Source organism: Cladophialophora carrionii (genome assembly GCF_000365165.1).
Source record: "Cladophialophora carrionii CBS 160.54 unplaced genomic scaffold supercont1.6, whole genome shotgun sequence".
Classification (NCBI taxonomy): domain Eukaryota; kingdom Fungi; phylum Ascomycota; class Eurotiomycetes; order Chaetothyriales; family Herpotrichiellaceae; genus Cladophialophora; species Cladophialophora carrionii.
In genome coordinates this window covers 2,802,180-2,816,557 of record NW_008481831.1, presented here as the reverse complement: position 1 = coordinate 2,816,557, position 14,378 = coordinate 2,802,180, and the positions used below count along the sequence as shown (strand labels likewise).

The following is a 14,378-nucleotide window of genomic DNA, read 5'->3' as shown; positions in this document are numbered from 1 at the left end:
CGCCGACGCTGCCGCTTCAGCCGACCTTCTTTACGTGGAACCAACAACGTCTGTTTCGCCAGTAATTCAGCTAGTATGGGGAAATGCAACGCCGAACATATGGATTTAGAGACTTGTAGCTGCCCCCATGTCATTGTTTACCTGCGCGTTGTAGAGGGACTGTACTCTTACGAGGTTCAGAGGCGCAGGACCCCGATTTTCACATGCATTCGACGTCATCACTCACAAAGATGGGATAAGTTCGTTGGAAATTACGAGAAGTCCATTGATGGATTAGGTCTGCATACTCTACTCATATTACCCGTATGTGTCGTCAAAGGTATATTCCTATCTCAAGTCCAAACCCCAAAACATGAATCGCTTCCGGTGCAATCAGGATGTCCTCGCAAGAAACAGGTCCCAAACTCCAATAATGACAGTGATACCGCTGGCTGGATGCAAGTTATGAGATTCGTACCTGTCCCACCGCCGGTAGCTTATGCTTTCGTCAACTCGACGTGGGAGGAGGTGCCGCTGGCAGTGCTCTGCTTGCGGCTGGACAGCTGCTCTTGCTTGATGATGGGCGAATAGATGCCGGCGGGCGTCAGGGGCTCTGTCGTTGGTCGGAGTTCTTCCAGTATCTTCTTGAGACCGGCCTTGATCTTTTGTGACGATGAGGACGAGGTCGACTTCTCGCTGGAGGTGGATTCTTGGGATACCCGGCGAGACGATGGTGCTGAGTTGTCAGCCCGAGAGAGGTTATAGTAGCCGGCGTAGAGCATTTTGGCGAAGGTATATGTGGTTTTTTGGTTGTTGGTTGTTGGTTGTTGGTTATTGGTGAGTGAGAGAGCACGAATTGTGGGATTGGTGTTGTCTTTGTTCGATGTAAGTATCGAATGCTTCTTGTAGTCTTTTTCTGTCTCGATGCTGAACGAAAACCTGATCGCGGGGCAACGGGTTCACCTGTTTATATACCCACCTCTCCATGTGGTCAGCAATATAAAATTTCTCAACATTGTCCCATAAGAAACCCTGGGAAGACACCAGTCATGGCCACGCCCTTAGGATCGCATGATTTTACGCCATGCCTCCTGGATGACAACAAAAGTCTAGGAACTGAAAAACCACAACAACCGCGCTCACCAATCAGCCCAGGCGTTGAGCGCGCCCTTAGGCAGGAGAATGCAACAAGGCGTGTACGGTTGTCGTTAACGGAAGCCATGTGTCAATCGACATCAAGGGCGCGTTAAGAGCTGCTCTTAGCGGGTTTCTGTTTGTCATCAGCGCCGTGGCCACTCACAGGCCTGAAATTTCTGCCGCGAAAATTTGCTTAACTAAGCACTTAGGGGTTAAGTGGCTGTGGGCCAGTCAGAGTGCGTGGAGAACGGCCTCTCACACGACGCCCCAACGCGGTGAGCATCGCTGACGTCAGTTGTTGCGCCTTCCTTCACCACGTACTCACACGTTCAGCCTCAATTACTCAAGGTGCCAAGACCAGCGCCATCGTCTGTCCCATCGCAAGGTGATGCGGTTATCGGCGGGTTCATCTGGCCGTCGCATTTCGTGACCCCAAATAGTGTCCATTTGAGCCTTGGATGCCGTGTCCCAGTTGTCACTGCGTGGATCACCTGTGAGGCTCGATGTACGTGGACCCGAGACAGAACCCTTTTGAGCGACTTGGAATGCCATGGAGGCAGAGCGAAACCCAAATTCGAAACTGCACGACTGCTAATGCATTTATGGGAATTATGATACATCAAGGTCTTTTCTTACCGGGCCTCACCGCAGCCAGGAGCTGTTTTAATAAGACAATTCGAGAAACGACCGCAACGCAGCGCCCGACTTCAATGGGCACATGAACTTTGTCGAGCCTTTGCGGTCTCAATCGGAGACGCGGCGTGCCCCAGGTTTTTCGGATCCCAACATATTGAGACCCATATGGCAGCGTAGGCGGGAGACTGTCCGAATACTTCATCAATGGCGGTCGCGGATCGAAAAATCAATCTCCGCTGAGGCTCAAACCTTTGGTCTTTCGCAATCACTTTTGGACTTGAGCAAAGTCGAGCAATCAGTGGCTTCTTACCATGCCATCGGGCGTGGAGAATAGGAGGCATGTCGCAAAGTCGAGAAACTTATGGTACAGTGAACAGGATACCCACCCAACCAACCGTGAGTTGAAGAAGATGCCGGGCGTGACACACGAGATGGAGTGAGCGTGTTTAATACCTCCGGCGTTGTCTGGGGTCATCGTACCCGTCGTTCTCGTGGTGCCGTTTTCTGGAGCCATAGTCATCATCGCGCCTGCCGCCACCATATCGGTCACGGTTCTGGTCTCGATCTCGATCTCGATCTCGGTCTCGGTCTCGGTTTTCATATCCTCTGTCGCGGCTGCCGAGAGGGTCGTTGTTACTTCCAGTGGCCCCTCGGCCTCCGTATCCGTTTCGTCGGTCCTCATAGCCTCCGCCATAGCCGCTTCTTCCACCGGGGCCGCTGGGTGCGTTGGGCGGTGGAGGTCCGCTTTGATATCCGCCGCGTCCACCGAAACCACCTCTTCCTTGATAGCCCACACCACCTCTGCCACCAAAACCTCCACGGTCGCCACGGAAGTCGCCACGGAATCCGCCGCGGAACCCACCACGACCTCCGAAGCCACCTCTGAAGCCATCCCCATATCCACCTTGGGGTGCGCCATACGTAGGTCTTGCAGGAGCTTGCTTGGTATATCCTCTTCCACCCAGGCCGCCGCCGAATCTTTTAGGTCGCCATCCAGGGACCATGCGACCACGTTCCACATCCACGACGACTTTTCGGTCCTTGATGCGCAGGCCATCTGTTTCTTTGTATGCGGCTGTAGAGAGATAAGGATATCCCGGGTCAGTCTCATTGCGTCTTACCATGTCGTCAGGGTGATGGGTGAAGGGGTCAAGGGCAGAAGGGCTTGCGTAGAAGAAAGTACCTCGCATATCCTTTTCTCGTTCATAGACGATGAAGGCATAGCCTTTGTGCGGCTTCTTGGGTTTGGGAGTCGTCTCATCCTTGACGATTCTGATTCGCTCCATGGGACCAAATCTGCCAAATTCACGTTCGAGATCGGCTTCTTTGACCTCGTAGCTGAGGCGGCTGACGAACAGAGTCTTAACAGCGTCACCTTTGATTTTGGGGTCTTCATTTGGTCTGTAGGCCTGAAAATCTGGCTTTTCTATCTCTGCCTGGCGCAGTTTCTTCTCATATCTTTTGCGATCACGCTTTTGCAGCCAGGACTCGGTGGGCTTGTAGACATCGTTCTCCTTGTAGTCGTCGAGCTGAGGCAGGAAGGCTGCGATTCCGGAAAGCTGCGACTTCTTGACAGCTCTTTCTTCTGGAGCGGAATCCTGCGGAGGGATGTAGCGCAGAGGCGGTCGAGGCTGGAACAGGGCAAGGAGATTCGGGGGGAGTTTGTCAGTCATCTTGACGCGATGCTGAGGCGGGCTCCTTCGATCAGGTGTACAATGGTCATCAACGTACAAGTGGAAACGAAAGGATAAAAGTACAGAAGCTAAGAGATTTCAACGACGAGACTGACTCGAGGGTCACTGCGCGTTGCCTGTGGGAGCGATGGACGAACTGCCTGGCATGGTTTTGGGAATGCGCTGAACTTCTCCCTAAGCTGCTCGACTGCTTCACCGAAGACCAAAAGCAGTTTAGTGCCGTCCGTCACGCAGCGATCAAATCATTTTCACCAGGCTGTGACCGATGCAATGCTTGCTGCGTTCACTGGCAGGCAGCGAGATCTCTGAGTCAAAGGACTCTCGAACCAGAACTCTCGATGAGGAACAGCCAGCGTGCTTTCTCCCGTTCTCTAACGAGTACAGGCTCAGCAAGGCACAAAGGAATCTCGAGCACACCGCCGCCTAGTGAGACTGTCCCAACTCGAACGCGTCTGAGAAATCGCCATTAAGTTGACGGTAGCCCGATATTCTCGGCATGCATACCTCGCCGAATACGTATTACCCAAAACGTGTTTTGATCAGGGTAATAGTGGTACAGGTAGATCCATTGTGGCAGAATTCGAATGGCTGATAACTCAAAGTGAGCCCTGATCGTCACCACGGCTAACAACCAGGCACCACGGAGTGGCTGAACCTGAGCAGCTGATATCACAGGACGCCATTACAGGCCTGGTTATTCGACGATGTGAGACTCAGCGTCCAGCGTGCGGAATGTTGACATCTAGATACTCCCTGACACATACGGTAGGCGATGAGGTACAGGACCCAAAAGTCGTCTTTGCTCTGGACGATGAACAATACTCTCACTCTTCAAAGAGCTGAACGACGCCGTTGCTGCGCAAAGCTTGGGCTACCATACCCACCGAGGGGACACGTCGCATTTACCATCATCGTGGCACAATGCGATGCGTTGGTCATCCGGTCTACATAAAGTTGCTGGAGGAGCATGTCACCCTACCCGGGGTTGAGTAAATGTTGCGGTGTCTCGATTTGTACCCCATTCAACATGCTTGAAGTACACCTGAAGTTCGATATTCGTTCAGAAACAGGAGCTCCACGGGAATTTCAACAAGAGCAGCAAGATTCTCCTTCGAACGCCCGAAGCTGAACCTGTCTCGATAATGTCCCCATACCCGCGGCTTTGAGCCGACCTTGTTTCTGTCTTTACATGAGGCACCGAGGACTCCGTCGCTGATTCGCCATGAGCTCTTCGTGTATGAACCAGTCAGAGTAGCTTGGTGTTGGTACCGAACCTAGACGAGCATGCAGCAGACGATCGGGTTAAAGCAGCTTGAGCCGGTGGTCTTCTATCCACAGCAAACAAGGGGAGCTTTCTTGGAGGCCAGGAAGCAAGCAATAAGCACTTTTTGAGGCCTAGTTGGTCATCGGCCTAGCAAGCATGCCACTGGTCTCTCATCGGAGCATCTCCGGCTCGAGAATGGTGCCTTGTAAGGCTGATACTGAACCAAAATCACGTCGCCATGCCGATACTCGAACTATGTCAATCGCAGTATTCATCAGCTTCTATCGACAAAACGAACGCAGCATGATGACACCATACACCGCCGACTGCGAAGAGATCATCACAGGCTCCAGCGTTTTGGGATGATTCGCCATCTCCGATTTCCCCAAGGTGGCGTATTCGTATTTCCGCAACTCACACTGGCCCTCTCATCTGCCGCGAGACTTGGAAACAGCCTTGTGAATGCCTTGTCATCCTCGGCAGACATGGCATCTTTCCGGATCAGCATTGAAGCTCTTGTATATCACTCTCCGCAGAATACCCCTGATTGGGAATGGCTCGATAGGAAGATACGATCGAAGCGAAAGACAGCGGCCAATTACTGTCATCATCTATTTCTGGAGTATTGATGCCTCTCATACCACGTCTTTGAGCTCTCAAGAATGCGACCGCCTGGGATACTATATATCCCACTGACGCTCGTCGTTGCTCAAGCCCGGTGTTCGCTGACCCCAGTTACTGACCAAAGTAAGTCGCCGCTACTCGTAATCTCGCATCATGCTTTGCAACGTTGGCCTCACTGGTCTTTGTTTTACCTTTTCATTCTTAGGACTTATATACGCCGCTCCCCAGCAATACTGCAAGCCCATCCCTGGCTCTGCAGACTGGCCCTCTATTTCAGACTGGGAGGCCTTGAACAGCTCCGTCTCAGGTCGTCTCATCGCACCCGTTCCACCGGGCTTAGTATGCCAAACCAACAGTTCAGTACACAGCACCGCAGCATGCACAGAGCTCTTGGGTCAATGGGGCAACTCATCGTTCCACGCAAACGACCCCTTCACTGCTGATTACAACGACGATTCATGCCTGCCTGATCCGAGAGCACCGTGCTCTTCAGCATCTCTGCCTGCGTATGTCGTGAATGCCACCGTTGCAGCGGACGTTCAAGCTGCTGTGAGGTTTGCTCACAGGACTGGTGTGAGGCTGATTATCAAGGGAACGGGTCATGACTTCCTAGGACGGTGAGCACAGACCTTCCACTCCCAAAGCCACATCGCTGAACCAACGTGGTAGCTCTTCCGGCCCAGGTGCTCTCTCGATCTGGACACACAGCCTGCGCGGTGTTAACGTTACCATGGGCGACTCCCTAGCGAAACGTTACGGCGGAGTGGCCTCCGTCAAGATCGCCGCCGGTATGCGCTTCGGCGAAATCTATCAAGCTGTATCGGCATATAACCTATCGATCGTGGGAGGCGCCGATCCAAATGTCGGCATCGGCGGTTGGGTCACGGCTGGTGGCCATTCTCCCATCAGCAGCGTGTACGGTCTGGGAGCCGACCAAGTCCTCGAGATGGATGTCGTGACCGCCAATGGAACGCGCCTGACCATCAACGAGGATTCATACCCGGGCTTATTCTGGGCCATGAGAGGCGTGAGTGCGCCCCGGCCTGCTTTTTCCGAACAAGTCACTTATTGACATCTAGGGTGGTGGCTCTACCTTTGCGGTTCTCCTGAGCGTCACATTCCGCGCATATCCCACATTCCCAATCACAGTGTACAGCTTCAGCTACAACACGACCGCCAACACCGATACATTCTGGTCGTTGCTTGCGTACTTCCACAGCCAGCTGCCCGAGCTCTCCGACGCCGGCGCCATGGGTTACTACTACATGACACCAAACAACAGCCTCGGGCAACCTGACCCGGCGCGGCAGGGCATGCTCGCCGGCGGGTGGATCCTGCCCAACAAGACCGTCCAGCAGACCAACCGGATTTTCACACCGTTGGAAAACACATTCAGGAACAACACCCTCGGCTGGGATGACCCAGTATGGATGATGAACGAGACTCTCACGCTCCCGGACTATACCAAAGCGTGGCTTCTAATTAGCACGCCCCAGGACGTTGGCACGGAAGTCCGCCTTGGTTCTCGTCTCCTTGACCGCAAAGCCCTAAAATCTGACCCGGCCAAGGTGAAAAGGCTGTTCAAGCAAGCAAACACCAACCCGCAGTCCGTCATCCTCGGCCACCTGATCGCTGGGCAGAGCGTCAAGGACGTCAAGAACGGCATCCCAGGTGGTGGCAATGCCGTCCTCCCGGCCTGGCGGAAGGATGTCTACACGCACATCGTCCTGCCTCGGACGTGGCCGTATCTCAACGAGACGGCCAAACACGAGACCACGACGCACCTCCGCGAGGTTGAAACACAAGCACTGAGCGACCTCGCGCCCGATACGGGGGCGTATATCAACGAAGCAGACCCCACGGAACCGAACTGGCAGGAGACCTTCTGGGGCGAGAATTATCCCAGGCTGTTGAGCTTGAAGCGGGAATGGGACCCGGAGGGCGTGTTTTGGTGTGTGCCGTGCGTAGGACATGGGGATGGATGGGAGGTGAAGAGCGACGTCGGGATAGAGGGCGCTATTGGGCAGAGTCCGGGGCGGATTTGCAGAACGATGGCTTGAGACTTGACTTGACGATGAGCAAATTTCCCCCGAGGATGGGCTGTGTTGATCTTGGTGTCTTGTCAGAGAATCAGCAAAAATTCCGCACTATGTTCGGCATGTATGGTTGATGCCGAACGATCAACGATAATGAACTGGGAGTGCTTGCGCCGAAAAGAAGAAAATTCCACTGTCCATAGGACGCTCATTGATGTCGAGCGTCTCCGGTCACATTGCAACCACGCTTCATACAAGCACGGTCATTGTCGTATATCTCAACGTCTTCTGGACCGAACCTCTGAGCCATCTGTTTCCCGTCGTGTGAACTGTAATGTCCTACGCCAGTGAGAGTACATACAGTACATAGATCACGTCGACTGCAGTAGAAGAGGCGAGAAATTGCCAGACGCACGAATTGCCACTCGTCCTCACTGCTCCGTCCTCACTGCTCCGTCCTCACTGCTCCGTCCTCACTGCTCCGTCAGATCTTCGAGGTCGTCTGTACGTGCAATCGCGGGACCCGAAGGGGCCTAAGCGAGAGGACCTCAACTCAACTCAACTCAACCAGCTTCAAGTGCGAAGATTGACTGACTGGTCGGACTCGTATCTGTTCTCTCCATCCCCTTCGTTGGTGGGAACACTGACTACACAGGACGGATGGAAGACGTGGAGACGAGAGTCTCGTGCGTGCAGCTGAGCAAGTGATCTACTGACGAACTCGAACAGCCCAGTAAATGAGCGAGGAGCGAGCGAGACTGTATACGTGCATCGTGTTTCGTGTTTCGTGCCACTCAGGCAGGTACCTGTAGTTGTCGACGATCCTAGATAGCCACCAACATGCATGTCCACTTAAACGGTCTCACCCTCGGGCAGACCTCAGCCTGCGCTCACTTGATTATACTTGACTCATTTTTGACCATTGGACTCCGTGGCTCATATTCATCTCACTTCAAGTCGTTCCTCATGACACATAGAACCTTACATACTCATCTGAGTCGAGAACAAGCATACCTACAGTACCTAGGTAGGCACTCCACACGACCATGATCCAGCAGATCAAACCTCTTCTCCAACTCTCCGCCTAAAGCGCAGAAGATGATGAAAAAGCAAACGCCGCATGTGTGGTATCCAAAGATTCCCAAGCGAACCGTAGTCCACAAGGAGTGGTCAGTTGTATAGTTTTCACTGTAGCAGTCAAGTCAGTCAGCCAGTCAGGCAATCAGGCAGCCAGTACGCAGTGTGATCAGAGCAGAGCTTTGGGGAATGTTCACGCAGCGAAAGAACAACTGAACTTGGCTAGAACGAGTCTCGGTCTGTACTTACACTAGCAAAAATCTGGCATCGGCTGTAGCCTCACGCGCGCAGATAAAGCCCGTGCACTGTTGACAGAGAGACAATTAGTACCCTGTGCTGGCATCGCCGTCGAGCAGTATGTGCGTGGAGAGAGAACGAACCTAGAATAGAGAAAAGAAAAGGAAGAAGAGATGTAGCAAAGACAGAGAGAGACGCTTTTGAGCCTTGCGAGAGATTGCGATGTTGCCAAGGAATTGATCCACAACCTAGTACTAGGGCCTGATTGGTCCCCCTGGGTCTAGGACGCACGTGACTATCCGGCCCAAATCCGTTAGTCTGAGCCTTGCACGCTCTGGTCTTGCCTTGCGTTAAGTTTGTCGATTTCACCATACGAGTAACTCCGTACTGTGTATCTCGAGTTCGAACGGTTAAAGACAGCTGCTCTGCACCATACCACACCACGCGCGTCACGGATTGCTGCTGCTGCTTCCGCGGTACGATCAAAGTCCTTGCCAGCGTCCCAAACATGGGTGTGCAGGGCGTTAAAACCGTCTCTACCGCACGGGTCAGTCCATTTTCCGCGTTGGCAAACATCTGAGACTCCCAGACTCTAACAAGAACTATCATCATCTAGAACGGCTTGGGCGCCTACATCCTCCAGTGCACGCGCCTCTCCCTGACGTACAGCGACCACTGGGTCTCCTCGACGGGGCTTCTCTCTCTGCTTCGCTCGCCGTTATTCCCCTCGCTCACGCACCGCTACCCCAGCGTGGAGTTTCGCATCTCGCCGATCCCCAACCGCCATCCCGTCCTGAAAGCGCAATACGTCAACGGCCGGAGTAAGGCCATTTGCGTCAAGAATCTGTCCAAAGAACAGGTGGCCGAGAAGATGGAGTTTTTGCTCGGCAACTCGGGCCAGAAGAATGTCAGGGTCGGGGGCAAGAAGGTCGTGTCGCAGAATGAAAGTGTTCGCGGCGTGTGGAGTCCTATGCATGGGGGGATCAAGAAGATCTGAAAGTCGTCACCCCGTTTCACAAATCGGCGTGGCTGAGCTGACTGTCAAATACACTGGAGGGAGGGAGAGAGCGGCTGTCTTAACCGCTTCGGCTTCTGGGGAGGCACAAAAAAGGAGGGGAGAAGGCCTGCATCTGAGATCCAGGGGCTACCTGTGTCCATCTGGTGCAATGAGGGAGAAACGGCCGGTATAGATTCTGCTTGGATGGAGCAGCGAGCGGGGCTTGTAAGCGATCAGTTCTCCGGGCCTCAGACCTGGAATCAGCACTCCTCGAAGGCCGATAGAAGATCTATTCAGAGCACGCCCAGGTCGAACGAGGGCGATCCATCGACAGGCAATGGTTGAAGGCAGCGGGATCTCACGTGGATTCAGACAGCAAGTCACACAGCCAGCCAACAAACCAAAAGACCGACCTCTATGGTGATGTTCGGGAAGGACTGGGAAGAGCCGAAGAAGCCCGAAAAAGTCTGTCGAGTGAGCTAAAGCCGTCTAGAAGCTTGATCTCATAGTCAATGAGCGGGACAGAAGAGCAGGAGACGAATGATGCTGCTCGCCTTCTGGGTCTCCCCAACTATGTACAATAATATGTAACAGAAAGCAACCAAAGATGAGGATTCCAGCATCAATTCCCGATGTCCATCTCAAACGCTATGCGAGGTGCATTCAGCCGTAACCTTGGGTTCGTCAATGCTCATTACTGATATTCCCTACCGTCTATCCCGTAGTTGCAGATTCGAGAGGCTGTACAACTCGAACGCCAGGCCTTTCGACTTCAGGGCAAATGGCCGTATCATAAGTAGATGGGAAACATGGCTGTCTTGCTGACGACCTTCGTGGTGCATTTGTCGGCCTGGCAGACCGAGAATGGCTGTGATCTCGTCGACTCCAGCTTCTTCTCGTTCTCCTTGCCTTTGCCCTTCTTTGTCGGTTTGGACTTCGATCGATTGGTGGCACATTCACCGCAATAGACCTAAGCTGGGTTAGAGCACAATCTACAGGTCAAAGGGAGAAAACTCACATGTCCGCACCCTTTCACCACCCACACTTGCTGTTTGACATCCCCCTTGCCGATCGCCAGCTCATCACCACACATTGGACATAGGATGACGTCCTCCTCTTTGTACGTCCTTGTGAATCCCTCTTTCGCCATTGGAGGTGCCTTGTAAGGCTCCTGAACGACCTGGGGTGTCTCGGAGCCGCGATCGAAGGGATCAAACATGGCAAATCCAGGCCGAGCATAATCCATAGTGATGTTGAGGGTACCTCCTTCGACTGGTTGGTTTCTTCGCGGCACTCCATCTAATCGATCCAAAAAGCCTTCGTTGTAGCCTCGCACGACATTCTGCATGTTCCCAAGCATGAGTGCTGTGCCCCGCCTCAGAAAATCCAGAGGAAGACCAAACGTGGTGTGGCCAGCAGCTGGCGGGTGCGGTCTCTGGGGCTGTGGAACACGTCTCTCCTCGAGAAATTGAACTTCCGGACTGGCCATCGAAGGAGGTGAAGCAGCTGACGCAAGCGTCTCCGAATCATATCCATCGGTCTCGCCTCGAAAGAATTCCTCAGGAGTAAAGTCGTCAGTGCCGGAGTCTAAGTCGGAATCCTCGCCGTCTGAAAGAACTATCACGGTCCGTTCTGGTCCTCTGTGACCAAACGGCGGGGCACGGGGCAGTTGGTCCGGCTGTTGCTGTGTAGTCTGCTGCTGAGAATGGGCTGTTCGCGCCTGTGCTTGTCGGTGTGCTCTATCTGCAGCCTGCGTTCCTCCGTCTGACTGCTCTGTGGCCTGCCTTCGTGATTGTTGCTGTGCTGCCTGCCGCCACATCGCCAGCAGCTCTGGCCTCGACTGTTGTATCGACGGTGGTCCCAAAATTTCGGGGGATGGCGAATCTTCTGAGACTATAGAGACATCATCGCTGTCCTCGGCGGTAAGGTCAACGAAATCATTCGGGGCCGGCGTTACCGTCGTCCGTCCACTTCGCGTGGTCATGGCGGGCCTTCGATAATCGTAGCCGTCTCCCTCGTATCGTACTCTTGGTTCGAAGTGGTTAGGCGAGGTCTGTCGTGAAGCAGGAGGACTGGGGTTAGAGTCGAAGACCGTGGGAGGGCCGATGCAGCGGCGCTTGGAGGGGACGTGGTCGGGACTAAGGCTTCGGCTCTGCGAACGGGTGATTTCGGCGTGAGATCTCTGTAAAAATGTTAGGAAATTGCCAGAGACAGACTTCACAGACGAGGGTGAATGATCAGCTGAGAGGATGAAGAAACACACCTTTCTGCTGGAAGAGCCCGCCGCCGAGTTGAGGAAGCTGCTCAGGGCAAGAGTGCCTGCCTGAGGCATGATCAAGAAGCCGACGCGGGCAGATTAACAGAACGTCGTGATAGATCTCATGAGGCGAGAGCGTCGCGGATGGTGACAAAGAGATGGAGTGAAGTTGTGGGAAGTCGAGTTCAAGCGCAGTTGGTGATGTCGTCTAGCAAACCACAACCCACGCCAGGAGTGGGCATCAACCGCCAGAGGAAGTGGAAGCGGATGGATTCCCGCTGAGCAAGACGGCAAAAAGGCAAATGGGCAGAAGCCACCTGAAAATGGCCACTCGCTCACCCGTTCGGCTGGGATGATGTTGTGCGGCGACGTTCTCGGACTGGCCAGTGCACGCTCAATTCCTTGCCCATCGCCACTTGAAATGCCAATCGCACGTCGGCTCGTTTAGGGCCCTGGCGACAAATCGGCCCAACCACGAGTGACAGGTGACGGACCCCTGCGAGAACGACGGAAGACAGAGCACACAGTCGGGAGTAAACAAACACGAAACCACAGACGATATCAAAACCTGGTTGATGGCATGGACTCCGTTGTTTGTTCGCTCACTATGGCACGAAACAAAGACACCTGACGCGATCCTCATTCTCATTTCACTTGAGCTACAGTACCGCTGAGAAATCCAGGATGCCGGCCCGAACTCAACTGTGGGGTATCAAACTGCCACTTTTCCCATCCATACGACCAACTCGTAATGTATTGTACAGCTTGAATACATCCTGCTGGCCTGTCCCGCCTAGCCTGCAGTCAGAGTGGTGATAACTCCATCTCCATTGACAGTGACGAGGCTCTGCGCATCCTTGCCCCACGCAATCCGGTTTGCAGGTGTCGCTCGCTTCAGGATCTCCGACCACTCTTTTGATGCTTTGGCGTAATGCTGGACGGTGATTCCCTGCTCGCCGGCGGCAGCCAAAAATTGCCCGGTATAGTCCCAGCTGATTGCGTTGATGGTGCTTCCGGTATCGATGGCTGCGATTTCGGTTGCCTTCCTCAAGTCCCATATCGATATCGCCGATGACCCCTTTACGACGCCTGCGACCCAGATACCGTTCTCGGAGAAGAAAATGCTCTCCACGGGACCTCCCAACTCGAAAGTAGCCGCTTCTGCGCCAGATTTGAGTTCAAAGATTTTAATCTGGCCATCCACACCGCCAGCAGCTAGCAAGTGACCGTCTGGGTGGAATTGGGCGCATTTCAAGGCTAAACAGTGTAAGCAAGCGGACTGATACCAAAAACACGCGCCTCGACATACCTGAATTGCTGTGAACATGGGTAAGCTGTTTGTCGGATTCGAGATCATAAAGAGCATATGATCGGTCTTCGCCAACGGAGGCTAAGATGGTACCACTTGGGTGGAGAGCAACTGCCGTGACACTTCCTGTATGGGCCGAAAACGACGATAGTTCTTGATCCTTCTCGAACACTTTGACGAACCCAGTGGACGTTGCGACAACTGCTCTGTCGCGGGCCCAAAGCCCGCTAGTTGCGGACCCTTTCCCGAGGTTGAGAGAGTGAACGAGTCTGTTTTCTGAAAGCGAAACAATACCTCCAGCACCGTTGCCGCCTGCCACAAGCGCCGTGTCTCCTGACTCGTGTACAGCAAGCACAGTTCCACCAGGGAAGAATGGTTCTGACGTCGACTTCGGAGAATACGTCGAAACGGAATCCGCGGTTGCCCATTCCTCCGGTACCGGTCGCTTCCGTCGAGTCTTAGATAAACTGGCTTGTGTAGTTTCAATCTTCTCGATAATAGGTTGCGGTAAGGGTGCGCTGTCCACTTGCATAGCATCTCCGTTCGTCGCCGCAGACGCTCCTCTCCCAATGTCAATCTGTGCCAATGCAGCTCGAGCTTCATCTCTTTCCTTAGTGAGTTGAGCAATGACTCGAACCGCCGCGTCATTCTCGTAGAGTGCAGTACTAAGCTCTTGACGGGCTTGATGGAGATTCTGCTGGAGGGTGTACGTCTGGAGAGCGAGCGCGTCCCATTCGTTCTGGAAGAATGATAGCATAGCCGGTATCGAAGTCATCTGTGGAGGACGTGGGTAAACGACATGAGGGCTCTTGAGGTCGATCAAGTCCTCGACGGAAAGTGTCTCTCCGGTCGTGGGTTCTGTGCCGTTCTCGCTGATATATGCCTCGATGAGCCGCTTTTCATAGATATTCCCTGCAAACAATGAGAACCCATGAATGTGTCATCTTCAGGCCTGCACGCACCACTCTTACGCGAGGCCACTGGCACTTGCGGTGCCTCGCCCGAAACTGGTACACGGTCAGTCCTCTTCTGAACATGCGTATTGAGCCATAGTACTCACTTGCGCACAACATCGTCGCAGAGCTTCCCCACCGATCAACTTGAGTCCTCCGCCTTTCAGAGAAACGACGG

The 14,378-nt window shown here is 53.7% G+C and overlaps 6 protein-coding genes across 6 annotated transcripts; 2 read left to right on the top strand and 4 right to left on the bottom strand.

Annotated features, from left to right (window-relative positions):
- Positions 1 to 476: 476 nt before the first annotated feature.
- Positions 477 to 761, bottom strand: G647_07992 (uncharacterized protein; the record flags this gene model as incomplete). Its single annotated transcript, XM_008732304.1, has 1 exon — positions 477 to 761. The coding sequence occupies one exon, from the start codon at positions 759 to 761 to the stop codon at positions 477 to 479; it is 285 nt and encodes a 94-aa protein (XP_008730526.1).
- Positions 762 to 2,198: 1,437 nt separating this feature from the next.
- On the bottom strand, positions 2,199 to 3,425 carry G647_07991 (uncharacterized protein; the record flags this gene model as incomplete). The annotated part of the gene is made up of 2 exons (XM_008732303.1): positions 2,199 to 2,827; positions 2,936 to 3,425. 2 exons carry the CDS (start codon positions 3,423 to 3,425, stop codon positions 2,199 to 2,201), a joined length of 1,119 nt encoding a protein of 372 aa, XP_008730525.1.
- A 2,062-nt stretch (positions 3,426 to 5,487) lies between these two features.
- On the top strand, positions 5,488 to 7,394 carry G647_07990 (uncharacterized protein; the record flags this gene model as incomplete). The annotated part of the gene is made up of 3 exons (XM_008732302.1): positions 5,488 to 5,951; positions 6,004 to 6,361; positions 6,414 to 7,394. The coding sequence occupies 3 exons, from the start codon at positions 5,488 to 5,490 to the stop codon at positions 7,392 to 7,394; spliced, it is 1,803 nt and encodes a 600-aa protein (XP_008730524.1).
- Positions 7,395 to 9,192: 1,798 nt separating this feature from the next.
- On the top strand, positions 9,193 to 9,681 carry G647_07989 (uncharacterized protein; the record flags this gene model as incomplete). Its single annotated transcript, XM_008732301.1, has 2 exons — positions 9,193 to 9,231; positions 9,301 to 9,681. The coding sequence occupies 2 exons, from the start codon at positions 9,193 to 9,195 to the stop codon at positions 9,679 to 9,681; spliced, it is 420 nt and encodes a 139-aa protein (XP_008730523.1).
- Positions 9,682 to 10,471: 790 nt separating this feature from the next.
- On the bottom strand, positions 10,472 to 12,013 carry G647_07988 (uncharacterized protein; the record flags this gene model as incomplete). The annotated part of the gene is made up of 2 exons (XM_008732300.1): positions 10,472 to 10,651; positions 10,700 to 12,013. The coding sequence occupies 2 exons, from the start codon at positions 12,011 to 12,013 to the stop codon at positions 10,472 to 10,474; spliced, it is 1,494 nt and encodes a 497-aa protein (XP_008730522.1).
- A 718-nt stretch (positions 12,014 to 12,731) lies between these two features.
- G647_07987 (uncharacterized protein) lies at positions 12,732 to 14,320 on the bottom strand (the record flags this gene model as incomplete). The annotated part of the gene is made up of 4 exons (XM_008732299.1): positions 12,732 to 13,195; positions 13,248 to 14,159; positions 14,210 to 14,254; positions 14,308 to 14,320. 4 exons carry the CDS (start codon positions 14,318 to 14,320, stop codon positions 12,732 to 12,734), a joined length of 1,434 nt encoding a protein of 477 aa, XP_008730521.1.
- Positions 14,321 to 14,378: the final 58 nt, after the last annotated feature.